General features: G+C 35.6%; 1 protein-coding gene across 2 annotated transcripts in view; it reads right to left on the reverse strand.

Moving 5' to 3' along the window:
* Glra3 (glycine receptor alpha 3) overlaps window positions 1-21,834 on the reverse strand; it is a 165,382-nt gene extending 143,548 nt beyond the window's left edge. For both annotated transcript variants that reach the window (XM_087901195.1, XM_087901196.1), the window contains exon 1: window positions 21,313-21,834. In XM_087901195.1, the coding sequence (XP_087757321.1) occupies window positions 21,313-21,383 (71 nt within the window). In that variant the 5' untranslated portion in view covers window positions 21,384-21,834. The remainder of the gene's footprint in view (window positions 1-21,312) is intronic.
* Window positions 21,835-27,850: the final 6,016 nt, after the last annotated feature.

Below are 27,850 nucleotides of genomic sequence, written 5' to 3' on the forward strand. Positions count from 1 at the left end.
GTTATGGTTGTTTTAAGGGGTTAGTCTGTGGTTTATCTGAGGCATCCACACACCAGTTTACTACAAAGTTTGTGGGGATAAAAAGGAAGGAAAAAAGCTGAGCTCTGTGTGGTTGGATTCTCCTCCTAAACTGCTCAAACAGAAGTCCTCTTTATCTTTACTGTGGGAGAACAGGTTCAGAGAGGGAGTGTGACAAGATCCCTCTCTTCCCCTCTTCCTTTCTCCCTCTCCTTCTCCCCTGCCCCAAATCATGCAATGGCCAAGCAAGGCAGTGCCACGCCCATAATAAATAATTTCCTTGTTTTGAAAAATACAAAAATTCTCGACTTATTTATGTTGAGATGCATGTTTATCAGTGTGGAATGTGTTCTGAAAAGAAGCTTCAGGTGCTTTAGTCCGGCTCTCTAAGGAGAGACCCGGGCAATACTGGAAAATAGTTTTGATTTATCTGAAGTATTTGAATTTCTGTCCTTACAACTGAGCCATGCATTTCCTAATTGATTACTGAAAAAGCAAAATTAAATTCATATAAACACCCTGGGACGGTTTGGAAGTTAATGCCTATGGTGATTGCATGAAAAATTTTGAAAACATATTCAAGATAGTGACATGACAATTATTGCATTAGCAGCTACAACTTCAACCCTACAAAATGACAGATTTATTCTGTATCCACCCAGCAGGTCAGAGAAATGTGTATCAACATTAACTTTTCCTTTATAAAAGCGTGAAATTCTGCTGGCTTCTTAAGACAAATTGCATATTGTAGAACGCTGTTCATAATTACTAAGGCTTTTCCTTTTGGGAGAGAGTATTTAGTTTTCTTTTCTTTTTGACCTACACACGCAACATCTTCTTTCTTTAGCCTTGGGTCTCTCATCATGAATGCTACATCTTTAAAAGGAGCCGAGGATGTGCTCTGCATCTGGAATATAAACTATAGACAAGGCCCACAGAAGCCCAAGCAGCAACTACTCTCGATCCCGAGAGTGTCCTTGCAGTAGGAATTCCTACAGCCAGTAAGTATCCCTTAAGTTACCCGCCCACTGGGGTGTGGCCTCTTTTACTATTTATGCCAATGCAAAGCGTGCATCTACTCTCTTTTCTGACCCCAAGATTCAATTGCTGTTCTCCCTTCCAGCAGGGAATATCGATTTGTGAGTTTACCCCCTAAATAAATAGCCCTCTATTATTCTCAATTCTGAGCTAGTGTGGGATTTCTTTTAAGCGTCCATCTTCATGTCCTGTTCACTGGAACTAGGTTATGGAATTTCCTTGATAGAATTTTATCAATTATTTTGCTTAAATGTCATACTACTTCACATTTCCTTTGCTTAGTTGAGCCAGAAGGACCTCTCCTTGACCTGCCACTTACAGAACACAGCTTGTGCAGTATGTGGAACTCTACCTTTCACTGGTGTTCATTATTGAGATGTAATACAGTACATCATCATATTCTCTGCAAGACTGGAAACTTCAGTGCTGAGGGCAGGACCTGCATCTTTCTTCAGGGGAATGAGTTGAACAGAGAACATCAATACACTATTTGCTTTAGTGTCTAAAAACCTTCTAGTGTTTGGTTTGATAAAGGGCAGACTGTTCAAGGTGCAGTCCAAGAGAATATTGTTCTTTAACACACATCAAATAGTTTTTTACAAAACAAAAATCTTTAAGGATGGTTTTAATAATATTTTGAATGATTAATGTCAAAAATTCTATATAAGATAAACAGTGAGCAGTTGTCTTAAGAACGATGTCTTTGTTCTGAACTTTATCTAAATAAGTACCTCCTATACTTTAAAAAATACACAGTTTGTTTAAAAAGCAATGTAAATTTCTTTTTAATATGACTCAAATGGATCACCTATAAAATGCACAAAAACTACAGCAAAGGGAAACTGTTCTTAACAGTCCCGTGCTCTGATGTGGGTATCTGCCTCTGTTTCTATCAGTTGCTGGATGAAATTTCTATGGTGATATTTAAAATATTCATCAATCTGACTATAGGACAAGCCCCTTCTCCTCTATTTCTTTGGATGTTAGCTGAGCTCATCCTTGTGAATTACTGGAAATTTCTCTAGAGCAGGTTTCTTGCTAACCCTATAGTGGCTCCCTAAATCAAGATATCTCTTTCCTTCCTCTCATCTCTGTAATTTCTCTATCTCAACTATCCCATTTCCTCAAGTTCTCCCCCACCCTTTCCCTTCTCTCCTCCTCTTCCCCATTCCATTCTCCTTTCTCCACCCACTCCCATGCTCCCAATTTTGTTAAAATATCTGTCTGTTTTAACTTTCCAGGTGGATCTATATATGTTTTTGTAGGGTTCACCTTATTATTTAGCTTCTCTAAGATCATGAACATTAGGCTCAATATCCTATGTTTATAGTTAGTATCCACTTATGAGTGAGTACATACCATATTCATCTTTTTAGGTCTGGGTTACCTCACTCAGAAAAGTGTTTTCTAATTCTATCCATTTTCATGCAAAACTCAAAATGTCATTGTTTTTCTCAGCTGAGTAGTACTCTAATGTGTAAATGTGCCATATTTCCTTTATTCCTTGTTTTTTTGAGGGGCATCAAGGTAATTTCCAGGTCGATGCTATTACAAATAATGCTGCTATGAACAAATGCCTTTGTAGTATGATTGAGCATCTTTTAGGCATGTGCCCAAGGGTAAAATTGCTGGATCCTGAGGTTGATTCCCAATTTTCTGAGAAATTGCAATACTGATTTTCCATGTGATTGTACAAATTTGTATTCCCACCAGCAATGGATGTGTTAGCATAAGCTATTATTTTTTTTTAATCTTAGTCATTCTGACTGGTGTAAGATGGTATCTCAGAGTTGTTTTGATTTGTATTTCCCTGATGGCTAAGCATGTTGAACATTTTCTTAAGCATCTTTTAGCCATTTGAGATTCTTCTGTTAAGAATTCTCTGTTTAGTTCTGTACCCTATTTTTAATTGAATTATTTGGAATTTTGATGTCTAATTTCTTGAGTTCTTTATATATTTTGAAGATCAGTCCTTTGTATGATGTGGGTTGGTGAGGATCATTTCCTATATCAATAGGCTGCCTTTTTGTCTTATTGACTGTGTCCTTTGCTTTACAGAAGCTTCTCATTTTCAGGAGGTTTCATTTATTTATTGTTGATCTCACTGTCTGTGCTATTTGGGGTTATATTTAGGAAGTAGTCTCCTGTGCCACTGCATTGAAAGGTATTTCCCACTTTCTCTTCTGTCAGGTTCATTGTGGTTGGATTTATATTGAGGTCCTTAATCCATTTGGATTTGAGTTTTGTGCATGGGGATAGCTATGGATCTTTTTCATTCTTCTACAGGTTGACATTCAGCACCATTTGTGCTGCACCATTTGTTGATGATACTTTATTTCATTGTATAATTTTAGCTTCTTTGTCAAATATCAGGAGCTCATAGGTATGTGGATTAATATCCAGGTCTTTGATTTGATTCCATCAGTCAACCTCCCTGCTTTTATGCAAGTACTAAGTTATTTTAATTGCTGTATCTCTATAACAGAGCTTGACGTCAGGGAAGGTGATTCCTCTGTAAGTTCCCATATTGTACAGGATTGGTTTGGCTATTCTGGTTTTTTTATTTTTTATATGAAGTTGATTATTGTTTTTTCAAAGTCTGTGAAGAATTGTGTTGAGATTTTGGTAGGGATTGCATTGAATCTATAGATTGCTTTTGGTAGGATTGCCATTTTTACTATGTTGATCCTACCTATCGAAGAGCATGGGAGATCTTTCTACTTTCTGGTCTCTTCTTCATTTCTTTCTTCAAAGACTTGAAGTTCTTGTCAAATAGGTCTTTCACTTCTTTGGTAATGTTACCCCAAGATATTATATGTTATTTGTGGCTATTGTGAAAGGTGATGTTTCTCTGATTCCCTTCTCAGCTTCTTTATCATTTGTGTATAGGAGGCTACTGATTTTCTTTGAGCTGTTTTTGGATCCTGCCACTTTATTGAAGGTATTTACCAGCTGTAGCCATTCTCTGCTAGAGATTTTGGGGTCACTTATATATACTACCATATCATCTGCAAATAATGAAACTTTGACTTCTTTCTTTCCAATTTGATTCCCTTGATTTCCTTTTGTAATCTTATTCCTATAGTCATAACTTTAAGAACTATATTGAAGAGATATGATGAAAGTGTACATCCTTATTTTGTTCCTGATTTTAGTGGAATTGTTTTGAGTTTCTCTCCATTTAATTTGATGTTGCCTGTTGGCTTGCTGTGTATTGCATTTATTATGTTTAGAAATGTTCCTTGTATCCCTGATCTCTCCAAGACCTTTATCATGAAGGGGTATTAGATTTGTCCAATGCTATTTCAGCATCTAATGAAATGATCATGTGGTTTTTGTCTTTCAGTTTATTTATGTGATGGATTACATCGATAGATTTTCATATGTTGAAGCAGCCCTGCATCTCTGGGCTGAAGCTGACTTAATTATGGTGGATGAATTTTTGATGTGTTCTTGGATTCGGTTTGCCAGTAATTTATTGGGTATTTTGACATTCTTGTTCATGAGTAAAATTGGTCTGTAATTTTCTTTCTTGGTTGAGTCTTTGTCTGGTTTTGGTATCAGGGTAATGTAGCCTCATGAAAAGAGTTTGGCAATGTTCCTTCTGTATTTATTACGTGGAACACTTGAGTATGGGTATTAGCTCTACTTATTATGAGTGTTTTCAACAGCTAAAATTAAAAACTAGACTTCAAGACTTTTATTGGACTGTATTCATTTTTAGAATTAAAAGTGAAATCAAAAAGTCACAATCAAGGATGCTACAAGCTAATAGTCACTTTATACTTAAGCTGGCATACAGTATTAGTAACAAACTCCCATATCCCCAAATCTTTTCTTTTTCTCAGGCCCTCACCTGCACCTCTGCCTTCACCCTTATCCTCTATTTATCCTTTGACATATATGCATATCTTTTGTGGGGTGATATAAAAGTATTTAGTCCTATATTACAGAATAAGAGACTCTGTTTATATTAAATAAAGCATGTCATACATACTGTTTTATGATAATGGACTGATCATGTCAACACGCAAACAAACAAACAAACAAAACTAAATAAAAAACTAAATACAACTGAAGATTTCATGCTTTCAGGCAGTCATGAAATAGTATAACAGAAGTAAAAAGGTTGAAGTTGAAGTTGGTTATTATTTTTATCAGTAGAAAGATTAGTCAAAAAATCTTGTTTCTAATTAAGTCTCATATTTTAAGGCCCTCCTTTTAAATTTGTTTTGATGTTGATTTTGTTTTTATTTGTGAATTAGTCTTATTCTACACCCCAGGATGATCTTTAATTGCAGCTAGCCTTTGGCTAGTCTCCCAAATTCTATTATTAGAGGTGTGCTACACAGCCGGTCTGCCTATCACCTTTGAAAGAGTGAAGGTTTGTCTTTTGTTGTGGTTGTCCTTCATTAGAGCAGACTTACATGAAATTCTTTAGAAAAAATAAGCAGTTGGTGTTAATGAGGTTGCATGAGTTCTATTCATGGCTTTGTCACCCAAATTAATATGACCTAATAAAGACCTTACCCTCTGATCCTCAGCCTCCTCCCTCATAATTGCCATCTGCTGCAGCAACTTTGGTCTGGGTCTTTGCTATATCCACAGCAATACTTTTCCGCAGTGACACAGAGTGAACAGAGTTGCTTTTGTAATTAGTTGAGTGGCCATACCCAGTCTGCTTTACTGTTCATCTTCATCTTTGTTGATTGTAGTAATATTTTATTTTCTTTTAACAAATAAAGTTTGCCTGAAGTTCAGAAAGTAAAATTGCCACATTGATCAGTCTTACAAACCGGGCAGTGGTGACACACACCTTCAGTTCCAATAGCCACATTTTTAATCCCAGCAATAGAGAGGAATATAAGACAGGAGGAGACAGCTCTCACTGAGACAGTCTCATTCTGAGGATGTCTAGAGGCAGATGCCATTTTGGACTGAAGTAGATGTAAAAGCCAGTGACTGACTGTTATGCTTTTCTGACCTACATGTCGAACCCCAATTTCTGTCTCTGGGTTTTTATTAATCATGCTACAGTAGACAAAAGAATAATTTACCATTCAATTGTCTTAATTATTAAACTAGAACCACTCCCATCTCTACAGCTTATGATGTACCTAGTCTACCATTCATTTTTAGTGCCAAAGACTTTGACCTCGAGTGTTTCAAAATTTACCTTTCAGCTATTGTCTTACAGCCCTTCTCCACCTTTGTTCACCTTTTCTGCTGACTTTCTATTGCAAAGCATTTCCTAATTCGTCGACATGTTTTCTACAGACAACAAACTCAAACTGCCAATTTTTGATCTAGTAAATAATTCTTACAGGTTCTATCCAGTTTTAGATAGGTACATGACAAAATTGAAGAAAGGTTCTAAGTGGTTGTATAAATTTCCTGCCCCTACCTGGTGCGGGAGAATTGTCTGTATTCTGACAATCATATTTTAATAAAATGCTGATTGGCCAATCAGGCAGTATAGGCGGGAAAACCAGACAGGAAGTAGAGGTGATGCAATGAGAACAGGCAATTCTGGGAAGCAGGGAGGTTCCTCTGCCACTCCTGCGCAGACCACCGAAGAGACAACATGTAAGCTGTCACACTGAGAAAGGTACTGAGCCCATGTGGCTAACATGGATAAGGATAATGGGGTAATATATGTTATAAGAGTTAACAAGAAACCTGACCTAATGGGCCAATCAGTTTATAACCTTATGGAGTCTTGTGTGTGATTTCTCTTTGGGATTTGCCGGCTGTGTGGTACCGGGCGGGATGGAAACCCCAACAAGCCGGCCCCCTCATGCTACACCTACCAAGTCCTCTCTATTAAAAAATAGTTGAATAAATAGAAATTAAAAGTAAAACAAAGCTAACAAGAGCTCTGTCTATTGGCTCCTTCATTTTTTCTCCTCATTAGCTTGTCATAATGGATGCAGGTATGCTCTGCTAATCCCCATAGTTCAGTCCTCAGGGTATGTGATATGATATAGGACTAGAAAGAGTCTATGAGCCAGGGGTCTATATGGACCACCAGGCTTTTCATTAAAACAATTGAATGCTTGCTGTTAAGTATGAGAAGTGCTATGCACTCTGCACAGTATAATAGGTATCCAATCATGCAAATTTCCATTTCTTATAAACCACTTCTGAAGTTCTTCACTAACTAGGAGAGTAATGGATATTACATCTCTTTCTCAGTCTCCTTTTGTATGTGCATTGCATGTGTGAGTGTGTTTGTGTGTCTTTGTAATTTGATTCACAAGTCTCTCTACACACCTGTTACTTTCCTTTATATGCTATTTTTGCCTGGGTGCTGTCATTTACTCTTCTTAAGTGTGTGCATGTGTGTGTGTGTGTGTGTGTGTGTGTGTGTTTATGATCATTCTCCTATGTTACTCTCTGTTTCCCACATGCAATTAGTTGTAAATCTTTTCCTCCTTGTGTGTGTGTGTGTGTGTGTGTGTGTGTATGGTTCCTTCTTTAATTTTAGAATATTTTATACTATTGATAATACTGTCATTTCTGTATAACACAGATTACCTCTTTCCAATGATGAAATAATTTTCTTCCCTATTTGCTTTAGTTATTTTTTTTTCTGAGAGACATGCCTGAATCTCAATCTGATAATGCTTCTTCCTGTTGATCCATAAATCATTCTTTCTCTAGCTAAAGTCTGAGTTCCACAAGGCAGAATCTCTAGCCCTGATACTAAGGTACTTCCAAATATAATGTAACTATGCAATTTCTGTATTGAGTGTACAGGCTAGATCTTGACACTTGACTGGGAAATGGGAAACTTTACAGCTTTGCTATTGTTCTAAAATTGAACTTCCTCTGCTGTTTCTCTTTATCCTACACCTCAAGGAAACAATTCCATGTCAAGAACAGCAAAAGAAAAGGATAAAAAAGGTTTGTACCATGCCAACCTTGGTGTTCATGCTTCTTCTATTTCTGTTTTTTATTTATTATTAACTATTGTCATAAGTATGTATTGATAATATTCCTTCCCTTCCTCATACTCTGTTTTTTTTCATTAAAAATTTTGAAACAAAATCTGGTGTTGTGGTGTAAACCTTTAATTTCAGCACTTGAGAGGCCAAAACAGGTGGTTCTCTATAAGTCTTAAGGTGTTCTGCTCTGCACAGAGAGTTCCAGACCATGGGTTCCTGATAGAGGAGAGTCATCTGTCTATGTGTTACTTTCATTGGTTAAAAAAGAGATTGCCTTGGCCTTTGATAGGACAGCAGCTTAGATAGGTGGAGTAGACAGAACAGAATGCTGGGAAGAAGGCAATGAGGCAGATGCCATGGCTCTCCTCTCCGAGATGGAGGTGGGTTAGAATCTTCCCAGTAAGCCACGACCTCGTGGTGATATCCAGATTATTAGAAATGGGTTAATTAATATGTGAGAGTTAGCTAATAAGGGGCTAAAGACAACGGGCCAGGCAGTGTTTAAAAGAATACAGTTTCCATGTAACTATTTCTGGTAAAGCTAGCTGGGATCCAGGCAGGAATGCAGCCCACTGCTCCTTCAACAGGTTCCTAAATGGATTCTGTCTTAAAAAGTGACAGAAATATAACTTCCATAAATTGATGTTATTAATCACCTTGAATTCCTCACAAATAAATGCCATCTGACCTTAATGATAATTTTTGCTATAATTAAATAACTCTTATATGTATGAATATAGTGGGTATTTGGTGTGGGAGAATTATCTGCATTCTGTCAATAATATATTTTAATAAAATGCTGATTGGCCAGGCAGGAAGCACAGGCGGGTCAACCAGATAGGAACTAGAGGTGGGGCGATGAGAACAGGAGAAGGCTAGGAAGGAGGAAACCCATTCCTCCATTCCTGCCCAGACCACAGAGAAGCAAGATGTAACCTGCCCCGCCAGAAAAGGTACTGAGCCACATGGCTAACATAGATAAGAATAATGGGTTAATATAAGCTGCAAGAGTTAATAGGAAGCCTGAGCTAATGGAACAATCAGTTTTATAACTTATGGAGATTTTTGTGTGATTTTCTTTGGGGCTTGACAGCTGTGGGGTATCGGGAGGAACAGAAACCTCAACGAGCAGGCCCCTCATGTAAAATGGAACGGCAGGATGCATACTGCCACCTGGCAGTTTACACCCGAAATAATTACATGGAAACTGTATTCTTTTAAACACTGCCTGGCCCATTACCTCCAGGCTCTTATTGACTAACTCTCACATATTGATTCAACCCATTTTTAATAAACTGTATGTTACCATGAGGTCGTGGCTTACTGGGAAAGATTCAGCATGTCTGATCTGGCAGCTTCACGGTGGGTGGCTCTCTGACTTTGCCTCACTCTGCTTCTGTCTCCCAGAATTGAGTTCTGTCTTCCCTGCCTACTTATGTTCTGACCTATCAGGCCAGACAGTTTTCTTTATTAATTAACAAATGAAAGCAACAGATAGGTAGAAGACTCTCCTACATCAGGTATTTGTTATAAAATATATTTTAAAATCCAGGCCATATATATCAAATAAATAAAGAGTTATCACTGCAATGCTCAGTATATATTTCTGCCAAAGGAAGATGATCACATTTCAATCATGTCAGTTTAAAATTGTATTCTGTAGATGCATACAGCTGTATACATTATACTTTAAAAGTAGCATAGCTGAAACAATCACTTCTTTCTTAGAAAGGTCATTGAGCCTTTCAAAATGAGAAATGAAGTTTGACCTGGAGTATTGTCTCCAAGTTTCTTATTTAGATGTGTCCTCACAAATGAATTCAGAGAGCAGATAAAATGTAAGACTTTCTGTTTTAGAAAAAAAAAGAATCTAAAATAAGCTGTTTCTTATGAAGGCTTGCAGTTTTACATTCATTGCACTCAGAGCTTAGATCTTAGTTTTCTCCATGTCTTTCATATATTTTATATCCATAAAACTTTTCCAATACAGATTCAGCTCTGTGTTAATATATATGAAATATATATGCATGGAAAATGATAAGAAATTTGAATTTTTGAAGTAAAACAAAATTTGAGTTTTATATAATGTTAAAGAGTAAAACTCGGGATAAAAATAAGATTCAATTCTACTATAATCTTGAAGACACCAGCAGAGAGTTGTTGTAGAATTACTGTCTTTGATTTAACCCACTGTTTAAGATTTTTCAGGAAGAAAGAGATAACCTAAATCCCAAGGGTTTCAGGGAGGAAAAAAGGAGATTCAAAAGTCTTTTCAAGTATTTTAAGATCCTTACAAAGTAACAACTTGAAGAAGAGTAAGATGCACAATAGTCTAATCTAGATAATCCTTGCTGCTTCTATTTTTCCCAGTACATAAAATAAGAGACAAAAGGGACACAAAGAAGTTCATTTACTTGTATTAGACTGAAGGATGTGCTGTACATGGAAAGGTATTTTTAGTATGTCAGCGGACTAAAGAAAAATCTTTCATTAGAGGATCATTGAATAAGTTACAGATATAGCATTCAATGCATCTGAGAGTTATTATTAGCAAGTAAGTAGTTTATAAAGAAACACTGTTTAAAAGTTCTCAGAATTAGGGTTACCTGACATATCTTCATTTTTTTAAAACTCTGGTCAAGAAAATAATCACTTTTTAGCATTATGAATATTCATAAACCTATGTGTAATTGTGTGTGTGTGTGCTCATGTGTGTGCACGTGTGTATGTCTGTGTGTGTCATAAATCTATTTGTATGCAGGTTACTATGGGTGTGGATGTGTGTACATGTGTATATTTGCCTGCCAATGCCAGAGGAAAATGTTTCACGTTGCCCTCAGATGCCATATGTATTTTTGAAACAGGCTTTTTACTGGGATGTGGATCACATCAATCTAACTAGACTTTCTGGCCAATTAATCCTTGGGATCATGTGTCCCCTCCTCTTTAGTGCTGGGATTGCAATTGTGCAACAGCACAAAGGTTCTAAAGAGAGAATTAGGGTATTCTTCATTGATCAGGAAACTCTATACTGACTTAGCCATAACCTCAGTTCCCTTTAAAGTTTGCTCCATAAACTTACTATGCATAGAGTAAACAGAATTTAAGTGATAGAAATTAATAAATGCATGTACCAAATGCACGCGATGTATTAGCTTTTCAGAATATCATCTTCCCTTACTCTCAAGGGAAAGCAAACAAAACATTTTGTAATAGAGAAAACATGATTTTAAAAAGCATTCGTTGAAATCCTACAGATTTTCTAGGAGAGGATAGTCCAAAAATAGCATAATGTATGCATTTATTTAAGAGAAAATGTGGGCCTCTGTGGTAGAAATGACACTATGAAGCTAACTATACCCTCTGATTTTTGTTTTGTTTTGTTTTTGAAATGTTGTCCATGCTAATGAAACAGCTTCCACTTGAAATAGTACGCCCTCGTTTCTTCCTTCTCAGGTCCCATTTAGAGTTCTGTGTACATTTAAATTTTCTTCTTCCTTAGGAAGATGTTTTTGTTTGTTTCCACACCCGAAAAGAATGTGTCTTGCTTTTTTTCATTGTTCGTAACTGTTACTACTTTTGGCAGTTATCTATGGTTATATTTCCAGTGATTATTGGCAATAAATATTTCTTGGAAATAGTTTCATATATATGTATGTTTCATATATATATATATATGTATATATATATATATATATATATATATATATATATATATATATATATATATATATATATATATGAAACAAATATCTTATGCTGTCAGCATTTTCCCCCGTTATCTAGGGACCTGAAAGCATGCCAGTGACTCTGATGAGAGCTGTAACAGACTTGAGAGAAATTTAAGTGTGACCTTCAATATGTTAATTAACAATTGATTAATATCTGCCTGGTGTTCAGAGTGGTCTCCCGGTTGTGTTTCTTTTTTCTCATTCAGATGCATTATCAGAAGTAAATGTGGGGGTTGGGTAATAGCATAGTTAGTAAAGCATATGACACCCACTTAAGAGGATCTGAATCTGAAACCCTAGAATTCTTGTAAAAAGGCCAGGTGTGGTACTAGACATCTGCCATCTTAGCAGTGCAGAAACAGAGAGAAGCCCCTGAGGCTCACTTACCAACTAAATCTTTGAGTTTTGCTTCTATTTAATAAAGCAAAGCAAAAGAAAATAATACAAAAAATACAAGCTTACATACATAAGGCAGATGGTGGCTAAGACGACACCCCTTGTTCTCTGCTTTTCAGTACATGCACACATTCACTCACAAACACATACATCCATGATAGTAAATGACAAAACATAAAAACTGATCTAAGGATGTACCCCATGATTGAGATGTGGTTTATTTTTTACCAGCACGTGAAAGGGAGACCGTCACTGTGACTTCATGCAGTAGAGAAAGGCAGGCAGGGAGGGCCTTCAATAGGAACAAGGGAGGGAGGCATGGGTAAAGAAATGGAGGGAAAGTGACTTCATGCAGTAGAAGAGGGCAGGCGGGGAGGGAGGCATGCATAAGAGAATGGTGGGGAAGAGGAAGAATGAGAACACATTTAACTGGAAATTCTTTTCTGTGAAATAAAGGAGAGTGACCCACCGCGCAGTAAACAATCTCACATAAAAATATTAACGGAGAAAGTTATTACACTAAATTCCTCACCAAATTTTTCCTTGAATGGTGGAAGAAAAAGGTAACAGTGTCTATGGTTATGCTTGAAGAGAATGGTCCTTTTGAAAGTGTTAATTTACTTTTAAGAAATGTAAACATGACAAAGGATTTCTCTCCAGAAGTCAAGAGACCTTCCATAAATATCTTAGTGTGTAAGAGATTTATGGAAGTCATGGAGAGGGACTAGGAATATGTTGCTGACTTTGTCTGGAAAGAACTTACACTTTGTTTGGGGCACACTCAAGCAACCACTATGCCTTTGGATCAAGCAGCACTGGCACATGACGAGATGCTGTCACTGAGACTAGGGACAAGATCCGAGGTTGTATCTTAGAGAAGCTACACTTGACTTTCTATGTTTACCTAACAGGATATGCTTGCCTAACAGGAGGATTTCTACAGCAAACATCAACACTACCTACTGAAGTTCTGCTTTAAAAGAACTTTATAACTTTACATATGAGATTTCACATGTACCTATTATCAAAACTGGTATCTGCAGTCTAAATTATTTAAAAATACAGTGATGGTGTCCCTAATATTCTTTAGCAAACATATATTATATGATTATGACAGGCATCTAATAGTGACATTAGTTGGGGAAGTTGTGACTTAAAATGTATTTTCAGAAAGCCTACTGGCTTCTTACAACTATATTTCTTTGAAAAGAGAACGTACTAATCCTTGCTTCTTTGCTTTCAGAACTACTTCATGTTAAAGAAAATTAGTAGTTAAATGACATGATTTGTTTACTGTCAAAGCTGTAAAGACATAGCAATCAAAATAAGCAAATATATAATTTATTTCTCAGTTATAACTCCAGGTGATATAGCTGTACAATTTTACCATAAGAGCTATCACAACAGAGTGGCAATGATTAGACTATGGCATATCAGTAGCCCAAAGAAGTTTGGCGGGGGAATTTTTTACTTGTACAGGGTTTTAAATTGTTAGTATTAATGCATGAGAGTACATGAGCAAGCGATATACAATAATAGAATAATACATAGAAAATAATCTTTAAAAAGAAATAATAGAAATAACTGAGAAAGGATATTAATAATAGTTGAACAATTGTAAAACAATTTATATTGCCTTGCATAACAGAATTTCAAGTTCCCATGAAGTAAAAACAAACAAATCCGTTACTAGTCTCAAGAACTTTCCAATGTCTACACTTACGGGTTTTGACTTCCCTTCTAGTAGGTAATATTTTCTAGTGATAATTGTTTGGTATATTTCAAATAAGATATTGAATATGAAACTTACTTTTCATAACATATGGTATATAAGCAAATATCATCTCAGGTTTTTTACTGTTTGTTGATATGTATGACATTGAATTAAGCATTATAGAGATATATCATTGTTTTGAAATGTGCCCAACCTTGATGAATTTATAATTTTTACATTTAGAGAAAATTGGGACGAAACTAAAACACAAGCACAGAAGTGATGCTGTGCGTGCACAGAAGTGATGCTGTGTGTGCACAGTAACTGACAAAAGGTAGCTTCTGAACTAAGGTTTTGCACCTTAGAAAGCTAATGTAACCATTAATCTACTCATTTTAATAAAACCAAACAAGTATCCAGGAATAACTTTCAAAGCAATTTTAACCTGGGATATTTGACCTTCATGTATGGAGCAACAGACTGGAAACTGTTCCTGATTTAAATCATAATTCAGATACGGCAGGAATTTCATCTAAAATGTAAAAAATAGTAAAAAAAGTAAATAAAACCTAAACTCAGGTTCTAATATTTGCATATGCATATGTAGGGAGACCAAGCTTAGTTTGGATAGGAGAAAGAAAATAACATTTTAACTTTTATTATTAAAACATTTTTATTAATAAAATTGTGAAGCAAATATATATTATTATTTCTCAATTTAAAAAAGCCTCAATATGGAGAATTTTTAAATCTTCAGGCTGTCTCTCCATTGTAAAAGCTTGTCAGATGTTCTCATAGTTAGGTAAGAGTTAGATGGCCCAGCTATCCGCAAGCTGTGCCTAAATCATAATACATTAGTAAGTTTGTAAAATGGTCAAAACTATCTCCAGGTTTACTATATTAGATGTAGAAAATACATGTGGTTGCCTTGACCAATTGCCTTTGAAATTCTTCCATCCATTAGCACTCTAACAGTCCTAATAAATTTAGGCTTTATGTCATTTTTAACTTCACCCCAAGGCTACTTCCTTGGACTAAATTGACTGTGAATTACCAGTTCCCTTCCTTTCTTACAAAAGAATGTCTAGTATGGAGATTTTCTGCATTTCAGAAATGTTCCATGATAGGGCTACATCTATTTATCAGTTTCTTCTTCTGAGGGCATCTGAGAATGAGAACACTGATTTTGGCAAGTGTGTCGTTGGCATGCAGTTTTAGCATAAGTTCACCTCTGTGTTTGCACTCCTCAATAGAGTTCCTGCCTCCAATTAAAACCAGATTGGGTAGCTTATTTTTCCTTTTTCCTGGCTACTTCTCCAAACAAAACAAAGCTACAAGCTGTACCATTCTTGAATATGAGACAACAAAGCAAAGACAACCAGTGAATCACAGTTCGATGCAGACATGTGCCTGTATTAGCTGTTTTCAGTGAGCATTGGCAGTCTAAATATAAAGAAAAACATACGAGAAAGAATTAGAGAGGAGCTTTGTAGGAGAAGCAGTGAGGATCCATTGTGCATGTCACAAAGTGTAAGAGTTCTGAACAGAACGCTTCTTTTTCCTTTTTTCTTTTTTCTTTTTCTTTCTTTTTTTTCTGGATTTTAGAAACAGGGTTTCTCTGTAGTTTTGAGGCCTGTCCTGGAACTAGCTCTTGTAGACCACATGTCCTTGAATTCACAGAGATCCTCCTGTCTCTGCCTCCTGAGTGCTAGGAATCAAGGCGTGCGCCACCACTGCCTGGCTGCAAAATGCTTCTTAATTCCACTGATCTCTGTGTTCTGACCTCATTGAACATTTATGTATTTTCTTTCTCATTTTTATTTTTTAATTTATTTTCTCTCATACATTAAATCTTAACGGTAGTTTTCCCTCCCTTCACGCCCCCAGTTCTCCCTGACATTTCCCCTCTAACACAGAGCCACTTCATTTCCATTCAGAAAAGAGTAGTCCTCCCAGTGATATCAAGTGAACACTGCATAACAAGTTACAATAAGACTAGGCACAAACCCCATATGAACCCTAGCATGCGGAAAAGGTGTATGTGTGTATTTGTGCATGTGTGTGCGTGTGTGTGTGTGTGTGTGTGTGCTCGTGCTTGCAAGCACACAAGTTCAGGTGCATGGACCTGAGTCTGGCACTCTTATGCTGAGCCATCTCATTGTTCTACATTTGTGTTATGAATATATTTTTAACACATGTTTATTTGTATTCTTTTTATGTACATTTGCTAAAATCTACATTTGTGACAGTTAAATTACCACAAATCACTACAGACCAAAGGAATTGCAGGACATAAAGGTAGCATCTCAGCCTGAAACATTCTTAACCACTTCAGTGGCCCCTGTCTGAAATTGACCCAAACATTCAGTGGGATTCTAATATTTAAGACAAATTTTTGAAGAAAAAAATGTAGTTTCTAAAATATAAAACAAATGTCCATTTAAAGATTTTTTCTTGCAATATTCAGTTATGTCAGTATTTGCATCATTTTGATTTTTTTAAATTTCTGTACTGCATATTAAACAAAGTACCTATACTTACTTTGTAAGTGTTCACCTATTAAACTATATCACAGCTTTATTTTACTTATTTATTTTAAATTAAGTAATTAATTAATTTTAGTTTTAATACAGAGTCAACTTCTGTAGCCCAGGAAAACCTTGACTTTCCAGTCTTTCTTTCTTAGACCTCCTCAGTAACTCAATTACTTGGTTTTACCACCAAGATAGACTAGTTTATATTATCAACTTTAGGATTGCCTACATGGTTTTACACTGAGTTTTGTTATGTTAATTTGGTTCATCAGGAAATTCTTTTGGTTCAAGTAACTCTCCTATCTATCTCAGACTCTTGAATAACTCAGACTACAAAGATGACACTACATCCAATCATTGCCTATAATTTGGAAGGATCCTCTGTCTCTGGAGGTGAGAAATACATAACTATTTTGATCCAAGTTCTAATCTAACACTATACCTACAATAGCAATAATTAAGTCAATTGCTTCTAATTTTATTCATATTTAATTCTATTGTATTACCTCCCTATCAGATAGAATTTATTATAATTCAATATATTTACTTGTGTGTGTCTATGTTCCTTTAAGTATGTGTATATTGGAACACATGCGTGGAGGTCAGAGGATGTTTAGGAGTCTGTTCTCCCCTTTTACTATGTTGTTTCTAGGATTGTGACCTGGGCCATATGGTCTAGCAACAAGCACCTTGATCTGAGCCATTTCTCCATCCCTGATGTTTTTTTATGTCAGCCATGTTAATAATTATAACAAGAAGAATTTGATCATAAATTATAAACTGTGTTTTCTTCTAGTAACTTTGTCAATCACCATTCCTTAAACATACACTGTATAATTACAATTTACCTATTGTTCAAAAATATTTGAACGGAGCACATATTTGACATGATCTAAATCAACCATCAAGCCTATCAATAGCTTCCCACCTCATGTTCCAGAAAACAGAGTTTGTCCATTTCTTGACCCTTGATCCTCCCCACTTCACACTCTCTTCTGTGCTTTAAGTCTTACACTTCAAGGCAACAGCTCCCCATTTGAGCATAACTAGCCATTTTTGGCACACAACCACATGTACAGATTTTGGTGAATGAATCATACTAAAATTCTTAACATTATACATGAGAACACAATTGTTGATTGGCCTACCTTGGTATGGAGTTGTGTGAATAAAAAAGAATAAAGTGTATAGAAGAAAAGAGTATTTCCTCTCTTACATGCAACACAGATAGAACAGAGTGCTAAGCTATGATTCATCTCTACATAATATTTTTCATCCAAATCAGAATAATTATTATTGAAGTATAATTCATTAAAACTATAAAAATTATTGAGTCTATGGAGCCCCATGTAATAAAACATAAATTTATTCTCTAAAATATGTTGTTTTTCAGTATGTTACATAAGAAAACAGATCTCCCCAGAAGAGCCACTTCAACGGATTGTTCTCATCATCTGGAGCATAATAAAAAGAAAAACCAAAAATTTTAAATGAGAAAATATTTTGAAGTAATGCATTAGGACATGTTTCCTCATTGGCATTGATCTCTGAAGTCTACACAGGCATGTTTAGTCAGAAAATGTTATAATTTATTCAAGTAGCAAGCCTCTGTTTGTCCTCTATAAAGAAAAGAAATTAAATGGTGTAATCTGTGGTTCACCACGTTAAAGAAAATTTTGTTTGCGGTTTTATGCTTTTGGCTTTTATTCTGCAAGCCCATCTTAATCATCACTGATCTGCATTTCAAAGAGAACTGAACAGTGACATTTTGTTTCTGATTTTTATTAAGATGAAAACTAAAATCCCCAGAGAAGTAGTTAATGAAACAACAATATTTTAGCAAAACTAGAAAACTTTAACACCTTCAACACTTAGAAACTAATATTCTATGTCTATATAATTTTGAAACATAAACTTATTTAAAGAACCATTTTCTTTAAAATATACCAAACCTGACTTTCCTTCCTCATAGATAGGTGTAATTGCATTGTGGTAATAAATATTTTGTTCTGATAACTTTGACTAATTTTATTAAAGTTAATTACTAAGCATAAAAAGTCTGTAGTCTTGCAATAGTCATCTAGGAAAACATTAAACATTTGTATAATATCTTAGCCTTAATCTAGTTATGTATTAGTAAGCAAGAGGAACTCAGACACTACTTATTGGAATAGAATTAGGTACAAGTGCTTTGGGAAGATGACAGCATCTACCAAACTTTATTATACTCGTGCAACCACACTCATGACTGCCCTATGACCTAGCAATTCTTCTAGAGAAAATATCAGGGCATACACAGTACTCAAATACATGCATGCACACGTGTGTGCACATTCACGTGTCTGTATACACACACACACACACACACACACACACACACACAACATCTTCAAGGATATTCGTTGTAGAATTACATTAGCCCATACCAGTCCTTGAATATAGTTCATGAATTCATTAAGAGAGCAATGGATAAGTTGACTGTCATGTGATCCTACATGTACACTATACTTTAATGAGAATAAGTTCCTGCTAATGCAGGCCCCTGGATAATCATACAAGCATAGTGTTCTGAAAAATGAATCACATACAAGTTATTATATATTTATAATGTACAAAAGTAAGAAAAGCATATTTGTGGCATAAATTAGGATAGCAATTACCTCTGGGAAAGGTGATGATTGAGATGGTGGTTCGGGTGGGCACCTGTGTGTTATTGATAATTCTTGGTTTGTGATCTCTTCACATAGGCATGTTCCCTTTCTGAAAACCTTATCTAAATTTTATGTATATGTCTATTTTAGAAATGTATATACTATTTAAAGAAAACTTTTAAAATCTTAAAAAAACACTGTATAAGTGATTTGAATATGACCATTATAAATGATTTGGTATTTGATTGTTTCTCTTGCTTCTATATTATCTGCAAAGAGTTTGCTAGATAGAATTATGTTAAAGTAATGATTTCTGTTGCTCAATAGGACTGTAGCCTGACTCTAGCTAACAGTAACAAAGTACATGTTTCAAATCAACAGCCTCACTTTTCTTTTTTTATTAATACATCACAAGTAGATATTGTTCACAAAGAATAACTTTCATGAATACATCATCTTCATTAAGGCGAGTTTTCGTACCTATAGAAATCCTCTTTTAAAAACCACCACTGGGAGTGAAAACACTTATTTTTCATATGGTATTAAAGTTTGCACAGAATAATGACCTACTTTTATCTGATTCCAGTTTTGGATAAAGTTTTTCCTCTCTTTTGAAAGAAAGAAAATTGGTGAAGAATTTAAGTATGAAATAAGCTCTTTATTGGGGGAGTCTTTTTCTAAAGATTTATGATTGGATTGTTCTTTAACTTTTTAATTATTTGATGTTATTGAAGATAAATTGTAATTATTTAATTGATTTTTGCAAATTTCAATGACAATATCATAAATCTGAATATTCAATGATGAAGATATCATATCAAGTTACAATAAAAAGACTGTGATGAATTGTCATTATACAGATTTTACATCATTGACTAATTATGTCTTAATTACTGACTATCAATTTACATCTAATAAGTACTGCTGCTTTTTAAAAATTTCATAGTGTCACCTTTGATATAAACATTAGGAAGGACTATAGTGGAAAATAAAATGAAAAATGATCAGTTTATTATAATCTGAATCTTGTGCCACTTTTCATAATATTTTCATATACGTGAAGGCTCTACGTACTTTTGATGCGCTCCCTATATATAATGTCTACGAACTAAATGTTACAGAAATTTATAAAATCATATTAAAATGCTTTTCACTGAATATACTGTCATCTGGAATGTTTTAAATACCTCAGTATAGAAGGCAGTCAACATTTGGACCAAATGCAGTTTTCTTCTTAATCATTTCAAGTATTACATACAGGCATTCCAGAACTGTATGACTTTTGGAAGGGAACTAACTCATGAGAGTCATACAATTTAAGGTGCCATAGGATTAAAACTTGATTTACTATCACAAAGAAGAATTCTCACGCCAGATAGAAACCTGTATATTCTTAACCAGTTCACTTGCTCCAGTTATTTAAATTTGGCACCATTGAAAAGTGAAAATTCCACAGTAATTATATGACAATAGTAACTGACAATTAATGTTGCTACTTTAAAAATCTATGTGACAATTGTGTTTTTATACAGTGTTTGACTAAAAATGGGGTCTCAGTTACCTGAACTCCCGCCTAGCTTCCCTTAGTCTCGTCAAAGTAATTATAAAGTAGAAAGCCTTGCTAAAATAGTTGGAGTGTAACAAAAAAATGTCATATCACAATAATTTTGCAAGGTGATAGGCCCTTTATGCTGCTTGCTTCCAAAAGACAACTTTAGGCATAGGACATATCTGATGGTTTATTAATGATTTTGCCTTCATGTATTGAATTAGGTCATTGCAAAGTAGTACCTTAAAGACTCCTTTGTAACTCAGCCTCTGCATCTATTAAAAATGACATTTCTCTGATCTGTAAGTGCCTATGTTTTTCTTTCTAATTTAATAATGCCCCAATTATAAATTCTTAACGTTTCATAACTTTTTAAAAGAGATTAATATTCAGAACACACAATTTACCATTGCAAAGAATAATCTAAAAGAAATATGTGAGAAGGAAAAATACCTATGTTTTTGAAATCTTTAGGTTTTAAACAGTGCCATGGGGGAGAGTTCAGTTACTTAAATATGCACAATCAGTGAAAATAAAAGAAAATTACATGCTTCTAGCGGTCTCAATAGAGAGATTACAAGGCTCTTTTAAAGAGGTAAGTATGATTTAAAGGATAGTTTCAGTAAGTCAGTGCAGAATCACACATTTCTCAGCTTCCTCATTAACAAGTGGTTGCAGAGTAATGCACTGATGCATTGAGCTTTTAATGAGACTGTTAATGCATGAAGACTTACCTCAGTAACAGTGCGGCTTCCCAGAAGTAAAATCCAGAAACTAGTGTCCGAAAGTGTCTCACGTGGGCCATGATACGGAGCGATATTCACGAACCTGGAAAGAGTCTTATCCGAGGCATGAGGGACCAGAAAAACAGAAATGAAAATGTGCCATCTAACCCTTGGGGCTGGTGGAGAAAAATGCTTACAAGGTTTCAGCACCTCAGACAGCTCCCGCAGCGTTCTGAAACCCTCCCTTTGGAACACTTGATGCTTTCCTGGACCCCTCCTCTGAGCCCCGAGAAGAGGGATTCACAGGACTGCAAACACGCAAGTGATTTCACAGTGAAGCCATAGAAGGAAGTGAGATCGAGATGGTGCGTCAGGAGTGCCTAGGTCCTGAGCAACAGTTCCCCCAAGCTTTTTCAGCAAGAAAAGACTCGTCTTTTCTTGGCTCTGACTCACTGGTCGAGGAAGAACAGCAGTCAAAATTGGAAATGCTGCTCCATCGAGTCCAAGCGCCGGAATCTCGGCTCTCCACCTTTGCAAAAAACCCACGGAGCGCGGCAAAGACAGGCGGGGGCGGGGCCAGAGGACTTGTCCTTCCCGCCAATCACAGCTGCACAGCGGGACAGAGTGACAGGCCACTTTCACGCATGGAAGTGTTCAGCCTTTCGCCACTTAAAACAGGAAGGGATAGTGTAGAATTGGTGCAGAGCCTACTAAGATCCCGGAGGGAGGGGAGCAGAAAGCCTCCCAGCTGAAAAGGGGATATTCAGCGGTTTCCAGGATTAGGGGGAAGAACTACGTGGGGATGTACCCTCTCTCATGCGGAATGCACAGTTTAGTAAAGAAAGCTATACTGAAATGCCGGAGTGAAGCCACATCCTTGAAAAGGGCTTGGGAAGCTGGGTGTGTGGTGCACATACAGAGCAGAATCAGTTTCTTCTAGAAGCATCTCATGAGCATGGCCAGCCTGCAGTCAGTGAATTGACTTCAGTGCTAATGAGACCTCTGAAAAGACTAAGGGATGAAGTCTCCCGCTAGAGACGTCGTTTGGACCCCCTCCCCCCGCGACAACCCCAGCTTTCCAAGGTTCACTGTGATTGTAAGGGTGGAACTTGCATATAGTACTAATTGGTTTATCTCCTCTTTCATCATTCCAAAGCTCAGTCCCTCTATTTCCTCCGTGTTCCATTCTTGCTTCTTCTTTCTCTTCCCTTTCAACTAGTGCTGGTGTGTGTGTGTGTGTGTGTGTGTGTGTGTGTGTGTGTGATAGAAAAAATATTTATTTGTGGTTGGCCTGTATCAAACTCCTCATTTCTTCTGCTTTTATTTTTCAAAAATCTATTGGGATTTTATTCTTAAAGTTCTTCTTTGAACTCTTAACTTTTACAACAACGAAGTTGCCCATTAAGAATGTATTCATAACCTCTCTCACAATATTTTTCATAGTTGAATTCAAGCTGGAATTCACAATTTCGATACCTTTGCAATATTCCATTTAACTGGACCAGTACAAAGCACCATGTAAAAAACTACTAAGAGAAGTAACACTCCATCTTCTCATTTTAGCTCTTAATTATAGATCACATTATTCTCACAAATAATATTTTTCTGAATTTATTTCTGTATTTTAGAAGACATTTTCACGTGACTGTCTTGTATTTAAATCATAAACACGCAGAAGACTCATATGTTCATGCCATCCTTTTATATACCTATATTACATTTCTATATGTGAGTATATGCACACGTGGATGTATGTGTGGGCATGCTTATGCTATGTTTGGAGGTTATAAGATGACCTGTAGAGAGTCAATTCTGTCATTTCACTTTATGAGTGCAAGATCACACTTGGTCATGTAGCTTGGCAGCAAATTCCTTTACCTGCTGAGCCATCTCACTGTCTCTGAGAAGATACCATTTTCAATGAACTAAATAATGCTTTAATAAATTTGTTGAATTCTTACATGACACAAAAGCTATTTAGTTAGTTATTCTTTTGTTAACAATTACAGCTTTGAAAACACACATAATAAAAGATATCTGCATTATAATTTTTCTTAATTTAGTTATTATAAAAGAAAACAATTCTTCAAGCCCTAACATAGGTCATCACTGAGATTGATGTAGAGTCATGAACCATGGAAGAAAGTTGCTTACTTGATTTCTTTCTCATACTATCCAGACCACATGCCCAGAGGTGGTACTGCCAGCTACAGTGGTCTCAAGTCACACACATCAATCATTAATAAATAAAATGCTCCCACACTTGGAACAGATCAATCTCCTGGGGGCAACTCCTAAATTGAGATTCACTTTTCCCTGATATGTCTAGGTTTGTGTCAAGTAGACAAAAGGCACCCAGCAATATTCATAGAATTAATGACAGTCAGTTTTATTTGTAATTAGGGGATAAAACTTATATCATGGAATAAAATATTAGAGTGATCTGCCTGGTTTCTGGGTCTGAGTCCTGCAGTGCCCTTGTTTCATTTCTGGAAATTTCCTTGATAAGAAGATCTATTACTTGGAAGAACTGAACACTCTAGACAAGTTAAGCATATATTCCCCAACATGGAGAATGAAGAAAAGAATGGTTCCAACTGTTATTTAAACAAGTGAGATGAAATTTTGTATCCTGAAAGATGTTCAAGAAGACTATCCTAGCAGTTTGCTGTAATTTTTTAGAATGGTTGTTTTGTCAACTGACAGTGGTTCCCTTCTCATTACATCTCAAATTCATCACTTCACTATAACTATTAGTATATTTTATTATAAAATTCATGTATATATACGCACACATATAAATATGTAGATAAAACCTACTGCACACATTTAGTTTTCTTGTGTGCATTTTTCTTTTTAGGTTATAATAAAATTGTATGGTTTTCATTTTCCTTTTCCTTTTCCTCCTTCCAAACCCTCCCATATAACCCCCTTGATCTGTAGTCAATCCAGGAATGCTGAGAGTGGGAGAAATTACCTACCTTGGGAAAAGAACACAAATTGGTTACCGAATACCAAATGTTCAGCCCTGAAAACATACATACAGTTAACATTATACATATAGAGCAGATTGTATTTACATGTTTACTTTGCACATATGTAACAACAATTTATAATAAACAAGTTCACATAAATTCTTAAATCCTGAGAGATATTTTGCATACATGAATAAGAATGAACTGGACTAGGTCCTAGATCCTAAAGTCAAGAATATGACTTAAGAGAAAATGAGGGCTTTATCCTGACACCCTGCAGGGACTGGCAGCTCGCCTGCTCCTGCCCCATCAACACTATTTTGCAGAAACTTGATTTCCTTTGCTTGTTTACTCCTACAGTCAAAATGAAGGTTAATAAAAAAATAATAAACATCCAAAGAGATCAGTCTGTGCAAACAGACCTCATGCTAGCAAAATGCATTTGTTTTTTTGAGACAGTATTTGAAAAAAATAATACGAACTCAAAGAAAATTGAGCGCACTGCAATTCTGTATACCTTCTCAATTTATAAGTGCTGAATTGTCAGATAATTACTTTAGAAGGCAAATTGGAGGCCAGCTTAATAATAAACTCAAGTCAATTTAGTGACAGAGAAGACAATAGAAGAACCCTTTCATAGCACAGCGATTCAACTTCTAAAAGATAAACAAGCAGTCAGAAACTTAAGAGTAGATGAAATAAAACAACGAAATTAGACTGGGATAAGAAAGAAATGACAGAAGTTTGAGAGGTAGGAAGTATATAATATATGATAAAAATAACTGAGTGAGTTGAAGAATCAAGATTGCTGAAGTGATGGGTCTTACTAGGTCATAGGAAGTTTTGAAGTAAAAATATATATAATCAAACCCTCCCATAATTAATAAGTTTACAAATAATAATGTTAAACTTTCTTTCAGATATTTTAATTAAATAATCTGGAAAATAAATATTAGGTAAAAGAACTTAGCAACTCATCCTAGGAGAAAGTTATTTAATTGCCAAGTAGATCTTTTACTAAAGAGACAGGTCTTCAATATAATGAAAGCTGCAGCCAGGTTGGGGTGGTGCACACCTTTAATCCCAGTACTTGGGAGGCAGAGGCAGGTGGATCTCTGTGAGTTAGAGGGCAGCCTGATCTACAAAGTGAGTTCCAGGACAGCCAGAAAACCCTGTATTAAAAAAAGGAAAAAAAAGAAAAAGAAAAAAGGAAAGGAAGAAAGAAAGAAAGAAAGAAAGAAAGAAAGAAAGAAAGAAAGAAAGAAAGAAAGAAAGAATAAACTCTGGCATGGTGTATTCCTGGACTCCAAGAAATTTGGAAAGACAGAGGTAAAAGAAAAAGATACAAACTTGGTCTATGGAGACTTTCTAGAGAGTTCCTAGCCCACCAGATCTGAATATAGATGTACAGTATTAAATAAAAAAGAAAAAAATGAAAAAATAAGTATATAGTATAAGTTATCAACATTTAAGATATTAAACACAGGATTATTTATTCAGTTTGGTAAGCACATAAAAATTTAAAGTTCCAGATAAACTAGACAAATGCAATTTTGCACACAATAAATACTAATTACAGAATAGAATATTATGCCTAAATTAAAATTCTAAGCATTTCAATCAAATGTGTTAATTTATTATTAATATTGAAGTGTCTTAAAGATTGTAGGAAAGATGTAAGGCATAGGAAGTAATGAAAAATCCTTTGTCCATTTTAAAAGAAAGTAAAATAAATAGTCATCAAAGAACGAGAATATTCTCAGTCTTTTGGCTAATTTCAAAGAAAGACCGTTTTATAGCAAATATAAAGTAGAATAATTTTGCACTGGAGAGATAGGAGTAAAGAATTCACTCAAGTGTAATGAACAATATACCTTAATACTTTATTAATATGTTTAATATTAAGATCACATTTGAGTACTTGTAAAATAAGATTATACATGATATAAATGAAACTTAAAAATGTATGTGTTGACATCAATTTTTAGTGTTTGATTTTATCACCTATGTTGTCCAAATGGTCACTTATCTTTGCACGTGAATTTTATTGCTTTTTGACAATTTTTTTTCTCAGGTATTAAAAGCTATTCATGCGTATTTTTGCCGGTTATGAAGGAAATGTAGAAATCAATCATTCAAGGAAGTGTTGTGCAATGCAGAATTTTTCAGAGGTTTTTACCTTCATGATTATTTGTGCCTGAAAAGCTTAACACACTCTGTGCAACAGAAAATAGACAATAATTATGATACAATTCTCGAGGCTGGAAAACTATTTTATTTTCTTATATTGTTAATAGAAATTTTCTTTTTCTTTCTTTCTTTCTTTCTTTCTTTCTTTCTCTCTCTCTCTCTCTCTCTCTCTCTCTCTCTCTCTCTTTCTTTCTTTCTTTCTTTCTGTGTGTTTTTTTTTTTTTTTCGAGACAAGGTTTCTCTGTAGCTTTGGTGCCTGTCCTGGAACTAGCTCTGTAGACCAGGCTGACCTCGAACTCACAGAGATCCGCCTGCCTCTGTCTCCCGAGTGCTGAGATTAAAAGCGTGCACCACCACGGCCTGACTGCTATTAGAAATTTTCAACATTTGTAAGTTTTGACTTGTTTCCTCAGAATTGAAACATTTCATCCATTAAGACTCAGAATGTAAAGAGAAAGCTTCAAAAGTTCAGGAGCTCCTAAAGCTTACAAGGTTCATGATATTCCTTTGCAAGGCAAAAATAGATATTGGCATGAAAAATTCCAGCTTTCAATAAACTGCACAAATAGTCACTTTCATAAAGATTTTCAAAAATAGTTACTTAATTGCTTTGTTGAAGGATAGTTGATAAAATCCCCAAATCTTTACTTATCACAACCCATGTGGTTTCAGTAGTGTGTGCTGGTTCTGGCCACTGTGCACTTCCCAGAAAGGACAGAATGCTTGATGGTAAGTAGTGTGTGCTGGTTCTGGCCACTGTGCACTTCCCAGGAAGGACAGAATGCTTGATGGTAAGCTGCTCACTTTTAGGGAAGTGGAGAATTTAGAATAATGCTCTCTTTTTTTACATATAAGTATATAATTTGTTGTGACAATAAAGTTTTGTGTACGTAGGAAAGAAGGAGAAGGAAGAGGAGAAAAAACCAAAAAGAAGGAAGAAAGAGAAATCGGAGGAGGAAAAACAAGAGGAAGAAGAGGAGGAGAATGGGAAGAAGAAAATGATGATGGCAACCATGACAAAGACGATTAAGACAATGAAGGCAACTACTGCGATGACTGTGAAAACAACTGCTCCTCAAACCTCCAAGTATCCTACTCATACAGGGAGCTCAAAGGATGCAGTTTTTCTGAATTCTCATTCATGATAGACTGTTCTTTCTCTTAATTCAGAGATAGTCATGTTTTCAGAATATCCATGCTCCTGAAGGCAATTCCAATGAACTCATTGGTTCACTCAACTAGACTTGGTGGAAATGTTTCAATGTTCTGTCAGTGTTCTATGTGGGTAAATAGGCATTACTTCATATTTCTCCAGGGAAAAATCACACAATGTGACTAAATCTCATTCTGTGTAAATGCATAAGATAATGGAAAATTGGCAA

The sequence above is a fragment of the Myodes glareolus genome, chromosome 23, assembly GCF_982192425.1.
Source record: "Myodes glareolus chromosome 23, mMyoGla1.1, whole genome shotgun sequence".
In the NCBI taxonomy this organism is placed as follows: domain Eukaryota; kingdom Metazoa; phylum Chordata; class Mammalia; order Rodentia; family Cricetidae; genus Myodes; species Myodes glareolus.